Source organism: Eretmochelys imbricata, chromosome 1, assembly GCF_965152235.1.
Source record: "Eretmochelys imbricata isolate rEreImb1 chromosome 1, rEreImb1.hap1, whole genome shotgun sequence".
Lineage (NCBI taxonomy): Eukaryota > Metazoa > Chordata > Testudines > Cheloniidae > Eretmochelys > Eretmochelys imbricata.
In genome coordinates, this window is record NC_135572.1 from 108,381,605 (window position 1) to 108,399,870 (window position 18,266).

The window sequence follows — 18,266 nt, forward strand, 5'->3', positions numbered from 1 at the left end:
AGATGTTCTGCAGCATTATGTACTCAGAGTTTCTGAAGGATTAATGGTTCATGCCATGGATATCGCATTGCTATAGTCCAGCTGCATGTATAATGAAGGTCGTCATTGTGCTCCAGGATGGTAAGCAGTCTACCAGTCATGTGGAGTGGTAGAAAGTGCTACTCCTAGATCCTGCTCTGTGAGAGTTTAATGTAAGTAAGGAGTCCAGGACCACTCATAAATTACAGTCTGGTGAGGTCCTAAAGTTCCATAGCTGCCTAATGGACCTCACAGTCTGAACTTCCACCTTCCCCAAAGCAATGCAATCCCAAAATGTTTCTTCTTGCTCCCCTCAAGCCCTGTCTAACACTGGGAAGACCTCCTAAAATTGCTCAGGTGCCCTACTGTTGTTTCTCAGAGCATCATTCTGTGTATTACCTTTCTGGGAATATGCTAACTATAATCTGAAGCAACTGCTATTTCTTCTTTGATGGCTACAGCATTCCCACTTGGCCGCAAACTTACCACCACCAGTGAACAGGTCCCAAAAGTGGGAATGCATCCGGGTGACTCTCAAAGAACAACAAATTAAATGTTTCTAGCAAATTAAATGTTAAATGTTTAATGGAAGTTGGAGCTGGCCTGATAGACTATAGTAGTTGTTTATATTTATTCCTTAGTCACTGAAGAGACTGATTGCACAGAAATGACACCAGATGATTTTAGTATTGCCAGAAGTTAATTGAGACCCAACGTGGACATTTCAGTATGTTGGCGGAAAAAATGTCTTCCTGAGTCAGTTGACACCTGGCTGTCATGGATATAAGGAAGTAAGCCAGGGTATTCAGCTTCTCAGAAATCTGAAAAGAAAGTCAGCAGTTAAGCCCCAAGGAAATCAAGTCTGACAGTTTCCTACTTCCCTGTTCCCAAGCCTCACTTTCAGAAAGAAAGCCATTATTTCTGAGAGTAAGTTCCATAGAATTAAAGCATAAGGACACAGCCTGATTCATGAGATGAAGCAGAATTTATTTTCCCCTAAATGTTTGTCATTACAGCATAGGAAACAGTGTGTTACGAGTACTGGTGATTGGCTAAAAAAAATGGTTTCAGGTCTCAACCACTTTTCAGAGTATTATTTTTTGTTATACAAAAAGTGAAGAGAGTGGAGCCAAAACAGCTCTCTGATATATTCTCACAAAATGGTTCAGCTCTAATCCATCAAACATTATTTTGTCTTTTGAAACAGCTCTGCTGAAGACAGCATGGTCTTTGAGAGAGAGAGAGAGAGATGCAGTTTCAAAGAATGAATTGCTGAAAAAAGGACCCAATGTCCACACTTACAATACAGAGTCTGCTTGCTGACTTTGTAGCTACTGACTAAGTCAAGTGATCTATGAAAGGGAGTGGAAATTTCCTCGCTGTGTATAGGCATAATTTCTACTGGACAAAAATAATACAGTACATCTTTGGTTTAGAACTCTATTATATTTTCTTAACTTTATACATTTTATTTCACACACAGATTAAAAAAACATATTTCACCTTATAGAAGAATAGTGCACTGTTAGGTTTGTTTCTGAATTCTATTAAGCTGCATTAAGAGGATGATGTTTTTGATTCATGCTGATCAGAAACCTGATAGTTCTTAACAGTTCTTCCCATATCTGGAGATGAGCAAACCAAGATGATTAATAGGCACATTTATCATTATTTAAGTGGATTTCTTAAAGTTGTTGAATGAGGTTGGTTTTAGTTTTGACTGCCTAAATAAGGCCTGATAATGTTGGCATGTACAAGTGTTCGGCATCACTGAATGTTTAACTTATTAATTAATCAGATTCATATTTTCTATTCCACTTTGGTGGAACCGCAGTCACGTAATGACTCTGATTCTTGGGCCGTTCTGTTCAGGCCAGATTCCCTGTGCTGTCGATCTGTGTTAGAGTAGCAGATCTGCAGTAAATGCTGTGCAGCAACAGTAAAATGGGGGGCCAAAACACAGGCCAGGATCAGCATAATGGTTTTCAAGACACATCTCTTTCTTCCACCATTGTCCCCTTTTTCTTACTGTACCAACAGTAGGCTAGATGACTGACATGCTGGCTCTATGTCCTGTGCTGGCTGTATGACCCCAGTGGGTTCATCCTCTGTGGAATGGTTAAAATCATGGCTTTAGGTCAAGATTATGTCACACGTGTGGCACAAAGCAGCCATACAGCCCTGAAGTATCTGTCCTAACATCTCTTCTTAGGGAAAAAATTGTGATAGTGATTTTGATTGCTAATGGCAGCGTTAGAGATGAAGTCAAAGCTTGGCACCGCCAGTGGGAATTTTTGCACTGAAATCCTTATCATTATAACTATTACGTTTTATATATACAATGAGAAACTTTCAGTGTAAATGACTTTAAAGGAAAACAACAAAAAGGAGAGGGGGAGTTTCCATGAGAGTACAATGGGCCCAATTCTCCACTGCCTTGCACCTTTTCCAATCATTTACACTTGTGAAAAAATGGGTGTATAATTCTTTCAAATCAGAATGGAATAATTTTATAACTACTTTTCGCTCCCTTTGCACATAAATGACTGCACAAGATGCAAGACAGTACATGTATGGATCCAATGTGTATATCTTCTGTAAGAGGTTATATCTAAGTTGAACAGAAATGGTGGCTGCTTCTAGGACAGTGGTTCTCAAAGCCAGTCCGCCGCTTGTTCAGGGAAAGCCCCTGGCGGACTGGACCAGTTTCTTTACCAGCCGCGGGCCACAGGTTTGGCCGATCGTGGCTCCCACTAGCTGCGGTTTGCCGCTGCAGGCCAATAGGGGCTGCGGGAAGGGCGGCCAGCACGTCCCTTGGCCGGCGCTGCTTCGCGCAGCCCCCATTGGCCTGGAGCGGCGAACCGCGGCCAGTGGGAGCTGTGATCGGCCGAACCTGCAGACGTGGCAAGTAAACAAACCGGTTCGGCCCGCCAGGGGCTTTCCCTGAACAATCAGCGGACCAGCTTTGAAAACCATGTAGTAGGAGACAGAGGACTTCCAGAAATGCAGAAGTGCAATACCCAAAACACACAGTCAGAACAGTTACATATGCAGCTTTAAATCCATTACAATGCACACTGTGACCAACACCCCACTCAACTCTCACCTTCTTTGACTTTTCCCCATATGTTCATCTACTGCAGCCTAATAGCAACCCAATTTACTGGGAGTAGACACCTTTGTTTATGCCCCTTGATTGAGACTGAGAAGGAGGTGTAGTATCCAAAAATGCTTTACTTTTCTGCACCTCTCTTCGTGGATGTTTGTATGGAACCAACTATTCATACACCAGTAAGCAAAACCAAGACAAGATTTATTAAAAAGAGAGAGCAAATAGAATTAAAAGAAAAGAAACAGTGCTTATTGTATTTAGGTTTACACTTCGAATGAGCAAAATAAATAGTCATTCTCAGAATAGTTACAGAGAAGACAAAGAAGTGAATGATTAGTTTACATCTCATAAAAGCAGTTCTCTCCTCTGACTACTCTTTAGTCAGCCTGCTTGCGGACCATCTGTTTTACCTAATCCATCCTTCTGGGTCAGCTTGCATGTCCAGACATGTTTCCTTTGAACTAGGCCTGCCACACCCCACACCACACCAGTCTTATCCAGTTCTGTATATGCACAGTAGGGTCTTGGTTCACTGCCCACTCTAGGAGATGGCTCAGCGAGGACACAAAGTCCCTTAATGATGCTCATTGGTTGTCCTCTAAAGGTTCAATGATCCAGCCCAGATGCTGCATTTCACAGAGCAGTCTGCGTACCTCTGCCCCAGCCAATTTCTGTATCATCTTTTCAGACAAACAGATTGGGGTTTTCTTCAACACAACACCCATCCCCACATCTACATGCTAAATTTCTGTTGTGAATTAGGGACCATACCATCTGTCATAAACACTTACAGATCCATACCATCTGTCATAAATACTTTATCAGTAGTTATTAAATGCTTATGTTGCACTGAAGTTTATGTTGAAACTAGCTGCATACTTTACCGAATATACAGTACTGATATTATCCTGTATACAAAACAAGTTTAATTTAGAGTTAAGGTTTTTGGAGTGCATTTCCTTTAAGTGCATAATCAATAAAAGATAATATCTGCATTTCATTTTAACTTCAGTTTCTTTCTTTTCTTATTTCAGGGAAGGTTTATAGTTACATTATAGTTGGTCTGTTTCTCCCTCTTTCAAGGGTTTGACTACTGTTTCCTCTGATAAGCAAAATATATAAGACCACCAATATTACCAAGCTCACCAATAGAGAGTTTTTCCATTAACTCTCAGTGGAGCCAGGATTTCACCCATTATATTTATAACCTCTTGGGTTTTTACTGGCAGCGTTTTGACTATGGCTCTTGCATTAAATTTATGTTTGTCTTTCATCTTGTACTATTAGATCCTTATATAAGGCGTAAATGTCTATTTTCCATCTTTTGTGATAGCTAATGGTTTTTAATTTACGTCAAAAACAATCCATTTAATGATTCGCTTGTTTGTTTGTTTGTTTTAATCAGCAAGGATTTATACGTACATGCTGGAGAAGTCCCGTGTTGTCATGCAGCCTCTCAACCAGAGCAATTTTCTTGTTTTTTACTTGTTGATGGATGGGCTGTCGGCTGAAGAAAAGTACAGCCTGTACCTCAGTAATTTGTCTGCACACAGGTAGGAGACCAATTTCATGTTTGCTATGGAGCTAATATTTTTTTTTCTATTTCATGCCTTACTCCTCAGAGATGCTGAGCACCTTCAACTTCTGTTGAACACAGAGTCCTCATTTTGAAAAGATGTTTGCTTAAAATTATTGTTCTTTTTTAAGTGATTGTCCACATGGGTTTCATTCTCAGTGTACATGCAACCCAGGCATATGAGATCAGATTCTTTTGGCATTAAGTTTCTGTGGGGGCCAGGCCTGTGCCCTAGATTTTTTTTGAAAAAGGGGATAACCATTTCTAGAGCTGTTTGTCCCAGACCAGAACAAGAAATGCTAGTGTTCTGCTCCAGAGAGACCTCCAGCAAAGGATTCCCGTCAGATCCCTTTCTCCTCCCCTGGACTCTGGGACTGATGTATACCTTACCCTGATCCTCATGATACTGAGAGTCCTGAAGAATCTGAGGCAAGATGCAGGATCTATGAACATGAGAGTCCCAGCAGGGGCCAGGCAGTTATGGCATTCAGATCTGGTGAAGCACTCAGCACAGCCCCATGTTATTTTGCCTCTTTGCCCAACACAGTCTCACAGCACAACAGTCAGATCTGACATTCCAAACATCTGACAGTCTGGATGCTGGCTGGCTAACAGTCATCAAAAGAAGCTGTTCAGGGAAAGTTCGGACCATTCTGCTCCAAAGCAGGAAAGTCTCAGCTAGACTGACGAAGGGCTTGTCTACATGGCAAGTTGCTGTGCAGCAAGCCAAAGTGTGAATCTACAACACCCCAGCTTGCCACACGGTAATGTTTTCTGTGGATACTGCTACACGGTCCACTGAACATCCCAGAGTGCAGTAGCAAGCCAGACTCCACTCCAGCACGTTCACTGCACTTTAGCAGTGTCCACATGGAATGGTACTGTGCGGCAAACTGGTACACTCTAGATTCACACCCTGTCTTGCTACTGACTTATAGAGAACCCAAACCAGCTGATCATCTTAGTACCAGCTGTTACCCTCAACAACACCCATTTTAGCTCTACCAGACTATTTATTAGCCCTTAAACAATCTGGACTTTCTGTTAGTTCCATGAGATTCATATGGCAGCAACATCTGCACATTATTCTCCTGTCCAGGTCCATGCTATATTTTCTCACTCTTCAGTGACTAGATTCCTTACAGGCTTTTTTTTTTCCTCCCAGTTTGGGATCCCCCTTCTTCTTGTCACCTCAGTATATTGTTAACAGGATTGATGGGTACCAGCTTTGAGTCCTTAACAAACCTATTCCTTCTACTATGTATCAATGAAGACTGACTTTTTAGTAGCCATTATGTCAGCTCAAATGGAAAGGAAGATACAGGCCATCATGGCAGTATCTCCCTTATGCCATGTTTCATAAAGACAGTCACTTTAGGCCTCATCCCAAGCTCTGTCTCAAAGTTGTTACAGAATTCCATTTGAACAAATTTATTCATCTCCCAGCTTCCTTCCCCAAGCCACACTCAACCCCAGTGGAAGCTAAACTTCATACACTTGATGTAGTAAGGGTATTGTCATGGTACCTTAACAGGACAAAAACGCTCAGGAACATACAGTACCTAGACAGTTTATGGCTTTTGCTGATAGACTTAAGGGTCAGGCACTACCCTCACAAAGATTATCAGAATAGGTGTCCACTCTATAAGAACTTATTAGAAGATAGCCAAGTTAGATCCACCTACCCATAGTAGAGCTCATTCCACAACCAGTGGGGCCCCTGGATGATTGAGATACAAAAGGAGCACTTAACAACAATAAAGTCATCACAGAGAAACTAAATTAATTCTGTACTTCAGTCTTCATGGCTGAGGACGTTAGGGAGATTCCCAGACCTGAACCATCTTTTGTAGGTGACAGATCTGAGGAATTGTCACAGATTGAAGTGTCACTAGAGGAGGTTTTGGAATTAATTGAGAAACTTAACAGTAACAAGTTACCAGGACCAGATGGCATTCACCCAAGAGTTCTGAAAGAACTCAAATGTGAAATTGCAGAACTATTAACTATGGTTTGTAACCTGTCCTTTAAATCAGCTTCTGTATCCAGTGACTGGAAGATAGCTAATGTAACGCCAATATTTTAAAAGGGTTCTAGAGGTGATCCTGACAATTACAGACTGGTAAGTCTAACGTCAGTACCGGGCAAATTAGTTGAAACAATAGTAAGAAATAAAATTGTCAGATACATAGAAGAACATAAATTGTTACGCAAAAATCAACATGGTTTCTGTAAAGGGAGATCATATCTTACTAATCTATTAGAGTTCTTTGAGGGGGTCAACAAACACGTGGACAAGGGGGAACCAGTGTACTTAGATTTCCAGAAAGCTTTTAATGAGGTCCCTCACCAAAGGCTCTTATGTAAATTAAGTTGTCATGGGATAAGATGGAAGATCCTTTCATGGATTGAGAACTGGTTAGACAGGGAACAAAGGGTAGGAATAAATGGTAAATTTTCAGAATGGAGAGGGGTAACTAGTGGTGTTCCCCTAGGACTTATTCATAAATGATCTGGAGAAAGGGGTAAACAGTGAGGTGGCAAAGTTTGCAGATGATACTAAACTGCTCAATATAGTTAAGACCAAAGCAGACTGTGAAGAACTTCAAACAGCTCTCACAAAACTAAGTGATTGGGCAACAAAACGGCAAATGAAATTTAATGTGGATAAATGTAAAGTAATGCACATTGGAAAAAATAACCCCAACTATACATACAATATGATGGGGGCTAATTTAGCTACAACTAATCAAGAGAAAGATCTTGGAGTCATCATGGATAGTTCTCTGAAGACATTCACACAGTGTGCAGCGGCAGTCAAAAAAGCAAACGGGATGTTAGGAATAATTAAAAAAGGAATAGAGAATAAGACGGAGAATATCTTATTGCCCTTATATAAATCCATGCTACGCTCACATCTTGAATACTGCATACAGATGTGGTCCCCTCATCTCAAAAAGGATATACTGGCATTACAAAAGTTTCTGAAAAGGGCAACTAAAATGATTAGGGGTTTGGAACGGGTCCCATATGAGGAGAGATTAAATAGGCTAGGACTTTTCAGCTTGGAAAAGAGGAGACTAAGGGGGGATATGATAGAGGTCTATAAAATCATGAGTGGTGTGGAGAAAGTGAATAAGGAAAAATTATTTACTTGTTCCCATAATATAAGAACTAGGGGCCACCAAATGAAATTAATGGGCAGCAGGTTTAAAACAAATAAAAGGAAGTTCTTCTTCACACAGCGCACAGTCAACCTGTGGGAATCCTTTCCTGAGGAGGTCGTGAAGGCTAGGACTATTACGGAGTTTAAAAGAGAACTGGATAAATTTATGGAGGTTAAGTCCATTAATGGCTATTAGCCAGGATGGGTAAGGAATGGTGTCCCTAGCCTCTGTTTGTCAGAGGGTGGAGATGGATGGCAGGAGAGAGATCACTTGATCATTACCTGTTAGGTTCATCCCTCTGGGGCACCTGGCATTGGCCACTGTCGGTAGACAGGATACTGGGCTGGATGGACCTTTGGTCTGTCCCAGTATGGCCATTCTTATGTTCTTATGTACAGCTCAGACAGCCTCTGCTGCCTGTTTCAAGACTGTTCCTATTTCTGAAATTTGTAGGGCAGTTACATGGAGCTAAGTCCACACATTTACAAGACTCTATTTTTTGGTAGATGCTTTTAGAGCAGATGCCTTTTTTGGTAGGTCTGTCCTCCAGTCATTGTTAAAGAAGATTTCATATACCTACCTCCAAGGAAACAGATAACTATTTCTTAATCATCAAGAGTGAGATCCATGTGAACAGTCACTCAAAGAAGAAAGAGCAGTGGCTTACCTTACAGTAACTGTAGTGCATCAAGATGTGTTGTCCAGATGGATTTCACAACTCGTCCTCCATTCCACTATTACGGAGTCTTACTCTTCCAGGATTCTGTATTGGTGGAGAAGGTGAGGCACAGCTGAGCCTCCTTTACGCTTTATGTCCTTGGGCAGCATGGGACAGGGACATCTAGGACACAGGCAAAACCCCAGCTAACACTGCTGCTCAGAATAATCTAATCTTGAGTGCAAGGGGCACATGCACATCAAGAGTGAAATCATGTGAACCACACAACTTGAAGAATCACAGTTACTCTAGGCTTAGTAACTCTTCCTTTTTTTTCCCTCTTAAACTGGTCATCTGTTCACAGCTTCAACTAGATAACAGCAAAAAAATAAAGAACAATAATAATTAAAAAAATCAGAAATGGGTCCTTTGATGTCTCAGTGTTTGAATGTTTCCTTGGCATTTTCTGACAGTTTGTGCATCTTCCATACTGGCTGACACTTGAATAAAACAGCTGTCCTAGATTTTCAGGCCTGTAAAGAGGCTGATGATGTAATTTTCATTTCTGGTGGAAAACCTTTATCTACACTGATTTTTTTAAGCACAAATATTTATGGTAGCACTGCTTGGTAACACCTTAAGTTCCTTACTCTTTTGGAATTTAAATATGTTGCCACATTTCAGATAGAATGAGCTAGTACAGCAACTTTGAAACAAATATGGAGCTACATTGCTTCCCTAGAAAGATCATTTCAAAGGGGAAAAATCAGTGAAATCTGTCTTCTAATTTTTTTTCTTGTAAACCCTTTAAAGGCTTTTAAGACCAAAAAAGATTGTTTAGCTGCGCTTGAGAGCATTAATTTATTCCTCTTTAGCAAAAATTGTTTGGAATCACTGAGTTTATTCAGAAAATAGCACAGTTTGCATTTACTTTGCAAGGAGTTCCAGCAAGAAACAACTCAGCAAAGACCTGGATAATTAGATTCATACGAACAAAAACATTATCTCATCAATAGCGGATCAATATTCAAAAAGAACAAAGTAATATTTCTAAATAGATACATGTGTAACCCACACACTCCTGGGTGTGGTGTTCTATCCTATCTAGTGGTACCCCGACCACTTAGAGAAAGTTAAATGAGTCTGCTCTACAGCCTTAGCTAAGAGCAGTTGGCTTTTAGCTCATGCAGTAGAGGCTCATGCACTGAGGTCCCAGGTTCAATCCCGCCCACTGACGACTGGGGTCTGTCGAAGTTACACTTGTACATCATATCCAGCTCCAGAAGTAATTGATAGCAGAATATATACATAAAGTTACTTTTATTGATAAAGCTTTGCTAAAGTTATATACAGTAGATTGTCGTTTTCACTGTTAAGAAACATTTTGGTCCGTATTATGCTTTTGTTACACACGAATAGTTCAGTTAGCCAGGTTCATCCTGGTTGCCACAGTTACACAAGAGATTAATTTAACATCATGACACTCTTTGCATGAGTAAGGCAAGCAGGATTTGGCCCATCATCAACTTCTTCTTTCTGACTGATACTTCGATGAGATCATATCATTCTGGTAACACCAATGATTGAATCTGTCATGTTTTCTTTAAACATGTGTAAGCATGATACTAATAACAAATTGAATTAGGTAAAATCCCCTTTGAAACTGAATTTTAGTTCATGCTCAGCTGGTTGAAATGGTTTGTGTCTGACTTTTGTTCCTTTCTTAATTTGTTTAAAATTGCAGCCATTAAAGTGAAGACTGAACAGTCTCAAGATTATCCACGGTTTGTTAAGGTCACTGGCTACGCCTTTGTTCCCACTGAGATTTAATCAAGCACGATGAGTAGGAAAGGCTTTAAAACAACACTTATTTGTTCCTGATTTTCAGTATAAAAATGAACATTTTTATTTAAAGAAATAAAAAATATTATTAATTTATTTTAAGCTTCCTCATCTGGCATGGATGACATGTTGTTGTTCCTTCTCTGAGAAGCTGATTTATGAGGTTAATAGATGGTACAAACAAGAAACTCTGGGATGAAATGAGACTTTTGCCATTGATTTCAACTGGGCCAGAATCTCATAGCAAATGACTAGAGAAGAAATTGGCTATGAACCAGCTTTTAAGTGTTGTAGATTTTCACTTCTTTAAAAAATATATATATATTTCGAACACTTTCTCCTTTCACTCTCTCGCTACAATTGATGGAGTGATGTTGAAAGGATCATGAAAGATGTATTTTTAGGGATGGCTTTGAATGATGGTAGTTTTGTATAGGATGGGAGACTATTCCAGTCACAGGTTACTACATGTCAGAAGGTACAAAGCTGAGCGTGGGAGGAGACAAAAGAAGCAGATAGGCAGGAAGATCTGACACAGTGGAAAAAGTGAGATAAGGAGTCAGAACAATAAGACCTGTGATGTAGCCAGGGCTGGAATTGTGCACCAGTTTAATTGTCAGGGCTGGGAACTTGGAAATGATGCATAAGTGAATGGAAGCTAATGAATAGGTTAGAAAATGGGAGTGATGCTTTGATGAAGATGAAGAGGAAGTGAGGAAGATGATTTTGTCATTCACATTTTTGATGGACTGAGTGGGTGGGAATTAAGAGAGAAACGGGAGGCAAGATTTGAAAAGACTTCCATAGGCAATGTCAGAGATGACCAAGGCACGGACAAGGATTTTATAGGCAGGAATGCTGATGAAAAACAATTTCTGGAAATGAAAAGCATGAACTGTGGAAACAGCTTGGAAGGTGGAGGGGAATAAATAAAGGAGGCAAGTGTGATGCTGAGATTGTGAGCCTAGGTGACGGAGATGAAAGTGTAACTAATAGCAGTGATAGAAAAGGGAGGGACAAATAAGGGGGAAAATAAATTCTGTTTTTAACCAGATAACTTTCAATTGGTGGCAGAATGTCTATGCTGAGATATTGGCAATAGTATTAGAGATGCAAGACCGAACAGAGAGGGGAGAGTCAGGAGTGAAGAGAGATTCTCAAGATGCTGCTACTGGGTGAATAAAGGATGTTTGAATGACCTCATTTGCATGCATTTGAATTAGGGGCGGGGGCTATATTTGGAATGTCCAGGCTCTCTGTTGGTATTGTCTGTTTTAAAAGAACTATAGAAGTTTATTACGGTTTTTAATGAAAGTAAATGATAAATGGTTTAAAGGTTAATTTCAGGTTGTCCTGTTTTGTGTTTGCTTTTGTGTCTGGGTATGGATTGAATTTAGATTTATTAAGAAAGTTATTGTACTGTGAGTTAAAATAAATGTACGCTAATTATTATACGTGTTTCTTTTCTAGTCCTATGGATGTGCATGATCCTTTACAATCTCATAGTTAAGACAGGTCCTTTCCTTGAGGGACATGAAAGCTACATTGGACATTTACAGAATGAAGAGACATGGTGTCGGGGCAGATCAGCATGCATTTGATCTGCAGTGGGAATCTTGGTGAAGGAAGTGTGTTCTAAGGACTGAAGGGAGAAAGTTTGGCTCATACTGAGGGGGAAAAGGTATGATTATTGTGGACAAAAAAAGAGCATTAAGAAAAGGCCTGGAAAGAAGCTTGAAACAGGGTGTAGATAGACATGCACTATGATTTAGACAGAGTCAGAGCTGATTATAGAGTCTCAGTGGTCAGAAAGAGGATAATTGTTAAATGTTTATGGGGTAATAATTATATTATTATTTTCATATTTGAAGTTATTAAATAATAATCTACTTTAAGTGATCAGGTATATTAGCATTTAGAAATTGACATATTCCATTTAAATATGTATATTAGAATCATCGTTTGAAAGGATACTGGATGGATTAGGGACTGGTGACAGGTTTGGAAGCTATTCAACTCTAGATCACCAACTTCAGTCTAAACCATGTTGGTAATGTCCATACTAGTTACAGTTTTATGGCTGTTTGGTAGTATGTGTGAGTTGAGTGGGTGGCCTCAGTGGAATGCTTGCTGGACAGCTGTTTTTAAGTCCTCCCCTCTGATGTCTGCTCCTTCCCCCACCTTTTATCTTTTAAAATCAGCTACACTACTTGTGCAAAAACTATATGTGCAATAATAAACAATTTACAGGCATTAAAGAGTGGGAAAATGCATATACACTTACATTCACTCACATTAGTAACTATGCAGCTCACATCTATCAGGAAAAGGCATGTCACTATGTGGCATTTCCTAACCAGTATTTCCTCTTATGATTTTTTGGTGCCAGTAAGAAAATCTCACATTAACTTCATGTATAAAGTAGCTACTGCAATGAAGTAACTGGATTAGTCATTAAAATCTGAATTGATCATCACTTCTTTGCTTGATCACTGAGAATATCATTCCTCCAATTTAAATGATAAACTTCATTTGTCAAAAACGACAATGAAAAAGCAGTGAAGGAAAATGAGTGGCTTAGAAAAGAGCACAAGAGACTGTTTTCAAAGTGCACTGTTTTGGCTGACCGAATGTCTCATGCCTCAAAATTTTTGTGTGTATTCGGCACCCCTCTTTTCTAAAGAATACTAGAACAATGTGAAGTTAAGTGGTGATTATTCTAGAATTGCACATGAGTATCCCTATTGATGGGATAAGTGCATCCCTATGGCACACAAATTTGGAATCTTCTAGAAGGCAGTGCTTTTGGAGCCACTCAACCCAACTTTCCATGATGCAGGACACTCTGAGAGTATAAAAAGTGTATACTCCTTCAGGTTTCAACTGCTAAGGGTACAGCAAGCAAGCAAGGCAAGAGTTTTCTAATAACTCTTTTGCCTCTAAGCATTTCATAAACAAACAAAACTCTTTGTAATAGTCTGCCCAACCTACTTTTTTCATGCATTAAATTGCATAAATCACTTGTTAATCCACCCACCCCATATATTTTAAACCATTTTCCCTACACCTGAATATCAACCAGCCCTCCTAGTTTTGTGTCCATTTCCATTTTGTATGTCTTGCTGCATGTCCCATGACCCAGGTGGACACACTGTAGTTGCCTACACTATTTGTCACTTCCCTTTTCCCTAATTTGAATCTTAGGTAATTGACCATTTTTATCCACCTTGGAGCTTTGCCAACAATATAGTATTTATTAACCTTTTTGTCGTAGTCTTAGATGTGTATACATTAAGATAAATGTTTTTAGTAGGTTTTGCCTGAACTAATAGCATGAATAAACCCAACTACACCTAATATTTCAAACAAGATAAGAATTATTTTAAAGTAATGTGACTTATGTGGTCAGATGTACAGAAGCAATTGTTGAAATCACATCATTCCCCTATTATCCCGAAGCAGCATACATCTTTATCTACAAAATGTCCATTAGAAATTTCATTTTAAAAGTGAGATATCACTGGAATTATTCTACAAATCGTTCCACTTTGACTGGAATTATTTTAGAGCACTGTGTTAAAAAGTCTTCTCCTTGACTTTGTGTCCAAGATAAATGGAGATTCTGACTCCAATCTAATGAAAAATGTAGCTTTTATTATTAGTTTATCAAACTATTATGTGGAGGGTTTTTTTATATATAATGCTACCTATGAACATTATGTGTTACAGTTGTTGGAATTAAGGATGACGGTTCTGTATCTCAGAGAATTAGAGATTTTTATGAGACTTTATAGGTTTCACAATTTGCTAGTTCTTCCTTTGTATAACTTAATGCTGTAGAGTCTCACTGTATTTTCACTCAAGCTGATTTCATTTCAGTGTAACCTCATTGTCCTCAGTGGAGTTACTCCTGATTTATATAGGTGTTTTGGGGAGGAAAATCAGATTTTCTTTCTTTCTTTCTTTCTTTCTTTCTTTCTTTCTTTCTTTCTTTCTTTCTTTCTTTCTTTCTTTCTTTCTGACTCAGTTTAAAGAGCAACATTTGTTTTTCTTAACTAAAGACCACTGTATTTTGCTGGTGGATACACCCTTGAAGGCACACTGGCACAAACAGTGTTTTATATATAGTGTACATATTATACACATATTTAATAGATATAATATATATGCTGCATCTATTTTTGATAGAATTGTCTCTTCCCCAGCTCTGCTCCTTTTTTCATAGTCTCTCTTAAGTTGAATATAAACGTTCAAGTTCTGACTGAACTCTCAAACCCCCAATTATTTGTTTCTGTCTGAAATCAGGCAAACTAAGTTTTCCCAGTCGTCATTAGAATATACATAGTTAGGGCTCCATGTGTGTTACAGAGATTGCAGAAGGCATGGATTCTGTGACTTTCTGCGACCTCTTTGACTTCTGCAGGGGCCAGTGTGGCTGATCCCAGGGCCGCCCAAGCATCTGGTTCCGGGGCCAACTGCTCAAGTGGCCCTTGGGAAAGACACACCAGCTGCTGCTCCAGCGGCCCCCAGCAGTGGTGCCGGGGAGTTGGAACAGCAGTGGTCCATGGCCCCGAGCAGTTATCCCTGGGAAGCCAGCCAGAGCAGCCACAGTCTGCTGGCCACAGCAGTTGGTGCCGCTGGCCCCAGCCACCCTCTCCTAGCAGCAGTCCCTGTGGTCCCCCAGCAGCAACCCCCCACGCCTCCCAGCACCCCACCCCAAAATTTAATCACAGGTATTTTTAGTATAACTCATGGACAGGTCACAGGCCATGAATTCTTGTTTATTGCCCGTGACCTGTCCATAACTTTTACTAAAAATACATGTGACTAAATCGTAGCCTTACACAAAATACAGCCCCTTCCCTGAAGACCTTGCAATTCATTAACAGTAAGAGCACAGTGCAATGATACAAGTCACAGCAGTGGAATTAGATGTGTTTATTAGCACCCACCTGCTTTGCACAGCAGGTGGGGTTTTAAGGTTGATTTGAAATGATTCGAAATATGGCTTTTTGTTTGGTCCCATCATAAGTGATGGGAGAGGGTTGGGCAGAGCATTGGGAACAACAGGAGTGAGAAGGAAGAATTTAGATCAGAGAATTAGTTGTAGGTGGCAACAGAGTTGTGCAATGCTTTATAGATGGGAATGAGAACAGAATATGAACAGAATACTGAAGAGGGGGGACAAAAGCAAAGAGGGAGAGACTATAGGGGAGAGAAAAAGAGGAAGGATGTAAAAGAGGAGATTTTACTAGTCAAGGTGCAAAATTACTAAGTCTAACTAAATAGGAAAAGCTAGTAAAGCACTGGATGCATATAACTGCATATAGCATCATCTCTAATATTTGCAGTACCTAGTGTTCTGCTTTGGTGTGTATAATTTGCACATACCCAAGCTAAGTAGTGTGCTCTCTCTGGAAAGATAAGAAAACATTGTAAATGGTATTTCTGTGTACACCAGTTGCCCAAAAGTTAGTTTCACAAACAGAGCTCATTATAACTCAGAATTAAGCTACTAATAATGTACAGCCTGAAATCACCAATATTTTTTCAAATATAACTATTTTTTAAAAACTTCCAGCCTAAATTTTCAAAAGTGATGTGTGATTTTGGTTGCCTCCATTTTGAGACATTTAAAAGGGACCTGATTTTCAGAAAATGTTGAGCACACACTTGGCAAAAATCAGCCTTCATTAAGACCTCTCAAATTGGGCATCTAAAATTCGTCAGTCAATTATGAAAACGTAGGTGGTAATGTGCATATATTATATACATCCGTCATGATTTTAAAGTTAGTTAATAAATACTAAGTTTCAAAAGTATAGTTTCCCTGTACTTAGCAGGCAATTATGGTATCTTAGATTCTGTGATGCGGTAACTTAGTAAATGTTGACTTTTTAAGGGAAACCACTGTTTATGTGACCATTGTGGTTCTGTGTCTCATACATGGTCAATCCTGAGAGTTGTTGAATGCCTCCTGTGAGGTGCACAATACCATCAACTCCCACTGAATTCACTAACACAGGAACTGTAGTGTAATCTCTTTATCATGAAAGTTGAATTTACAAATGTAGAATTATGTACAAAAAATAACCACATTCAAAAATAAACAATGTAAAACTTTAGAGCCTATAAGTCCACTCAGTCCTACCTCTTGTTCAGCCAATCACTCAGACAAACAGGTTTGTTTACATTTGCAGGAGATAATGCTGCCCGCTTCTTGTTTATAATGTCACCTGAAAGTGAAAGCAGATGTTCACATGTCACTTTTGTAACTGGCATTGCAAGGTATTTATGTGCCAGATATGATAAACATTCGTATGCCCCTTCGTGCTTCCAGGACACCATTCCAGAGGGCATGCTTCCATGCTGATGATGCCTGTTAAAAAAAATAACGTGTTAATTAAATTTGTGACTGAACTCCTTGGGGGAGAATTGTATGTCTCCTGTGCTGTGGTTTTACCCGTATTCTGTCATATATTTCATGTTATAGCTTTCACTGCAGATTTGACAAAACACAAAGAAGGTACAAATGTGAGATTGCTAAAGATAACTACAGTACTCAACCCCAGGTTTAAGAATCTGAAGTGCCTTCCAAAATCTGAGAGGGATGAGGTGTGCAGCATGCTTTCAGAAGTCTTAAGAGAGCAACACTCTGATGCAGAAACTACAGAACCAGAACCACCAAAGAAAATCAACCTTCTGTTGGTGGCATCTGACTCAGACGATGAAAATCAACATGCGTCGGTCCACATTGCTTTGAATTGTTATTGAGCAGAAGTTATCATCAGCATGGACGCATGTCCTCTGGAATGGTGGTTGAAGCATGAAGGGACTTATGAATCTTTAGCGCATCTGGCACATATACATTTTGCGACGCCGGCTACAACAGCGCCATGCAAATGCCTGTTCTCACTTTCAGGTGACATTATAAACAAGAAGCGGGCAGCATTAGCTCCTGCAAATGTAAACAAACTTGTTTGTCTGAGCGATTGGCTGAACAAGAACTAGGACTGAGTGGACTTCCTGGTGCCAAAGTTTTACATTGTTTTGTTTTTGAATGCAGTTATTATTTGTACATAATTCTACATTTGTAAGTTCAACTTTCATGATAAAGAGATTGAATGTATTAGGTGAATTGAAATACTATTTCTTTTGTTTTTTACAGTGCAAATATTTGTAATTAAAAAATAAATATAAAATGAACACTGTACACTTTGTATTCTGTGTTGTAATAGAAATCAATATACACCTCTACCCCAATATAACGCGACCTGATATAACATGGGTTCGCATACAATGCAGTAAAGGGGCCCCGCAGGCCTAGAGTGGCCCGGGTGATTAGCGGGGGGCTGGGAGCAGCCCACTCTGCTTCCCTCGCCCCAGCCCCAGCCATGCCACTTGGGGGAGGGGGCTTGGAGGAGGGGATCCCCCCCCCCGCACTCACCGGCAGCGGCAGAAGCAGAGCAGCCCAGCCCCAGCCCGCTCCACTCCGCCAGCTCCCAGCCTTGGCGCTCTGCTTCCCGCCTCCAGTGAGTGCTGTGGGTGTCCTTTCCCCAACCTCCCTGCACTCACTGGCAGTGGGAAGCGGAGTGCCGTAGCTGGAAGCTAGTGGAGTGGGCGGGGGCCAGGCTGCTCCGCTTCTGCCGCTGCTGGTGAGTGCCTGTCAGGGGGCGGAGGTGTGGATAGGGGCAGTCAGGGGACAGGGAGCAAGGGGGGTTGGGTAGGGGGTTGGGTGCTGGGGGTGATTAGGGACAGGGGGTCTCTAGAGGGGGTGGTCAGGGGACAAGGAGCGGGGGGCCAAAGAAAGTTCGATATAAATTGGTTTCACATATAACACGGTAAGATTTTTTGGCTCCCACGGACCGCGTTATATAGGGGTAGAGGTGTATT

At 40.3% G+C, this 18,266-nt stretch overlaps 1 protein-coding gene across 1 annotated transcript in view; it reads left to right on the plus strand.

Moving 5' to 3' along the window:
• Positions 1–18,266, plus strand: part of MYO16 (myosin XVI) — a 474,546-nt gene that overhangs the window by 247,601 nt on the left and 208,679 nt on the right. The window contains exon 15 of the mRNA XM_077807065.1: positions 4,536–4,683. Coding sequence (XP_077663191.1) covers positions 4,536–4,683 — 148 coding nt within the window. The remainder of the gene's footprint in view (positions 1–4,535; positions 4,684–18,266) is intronic.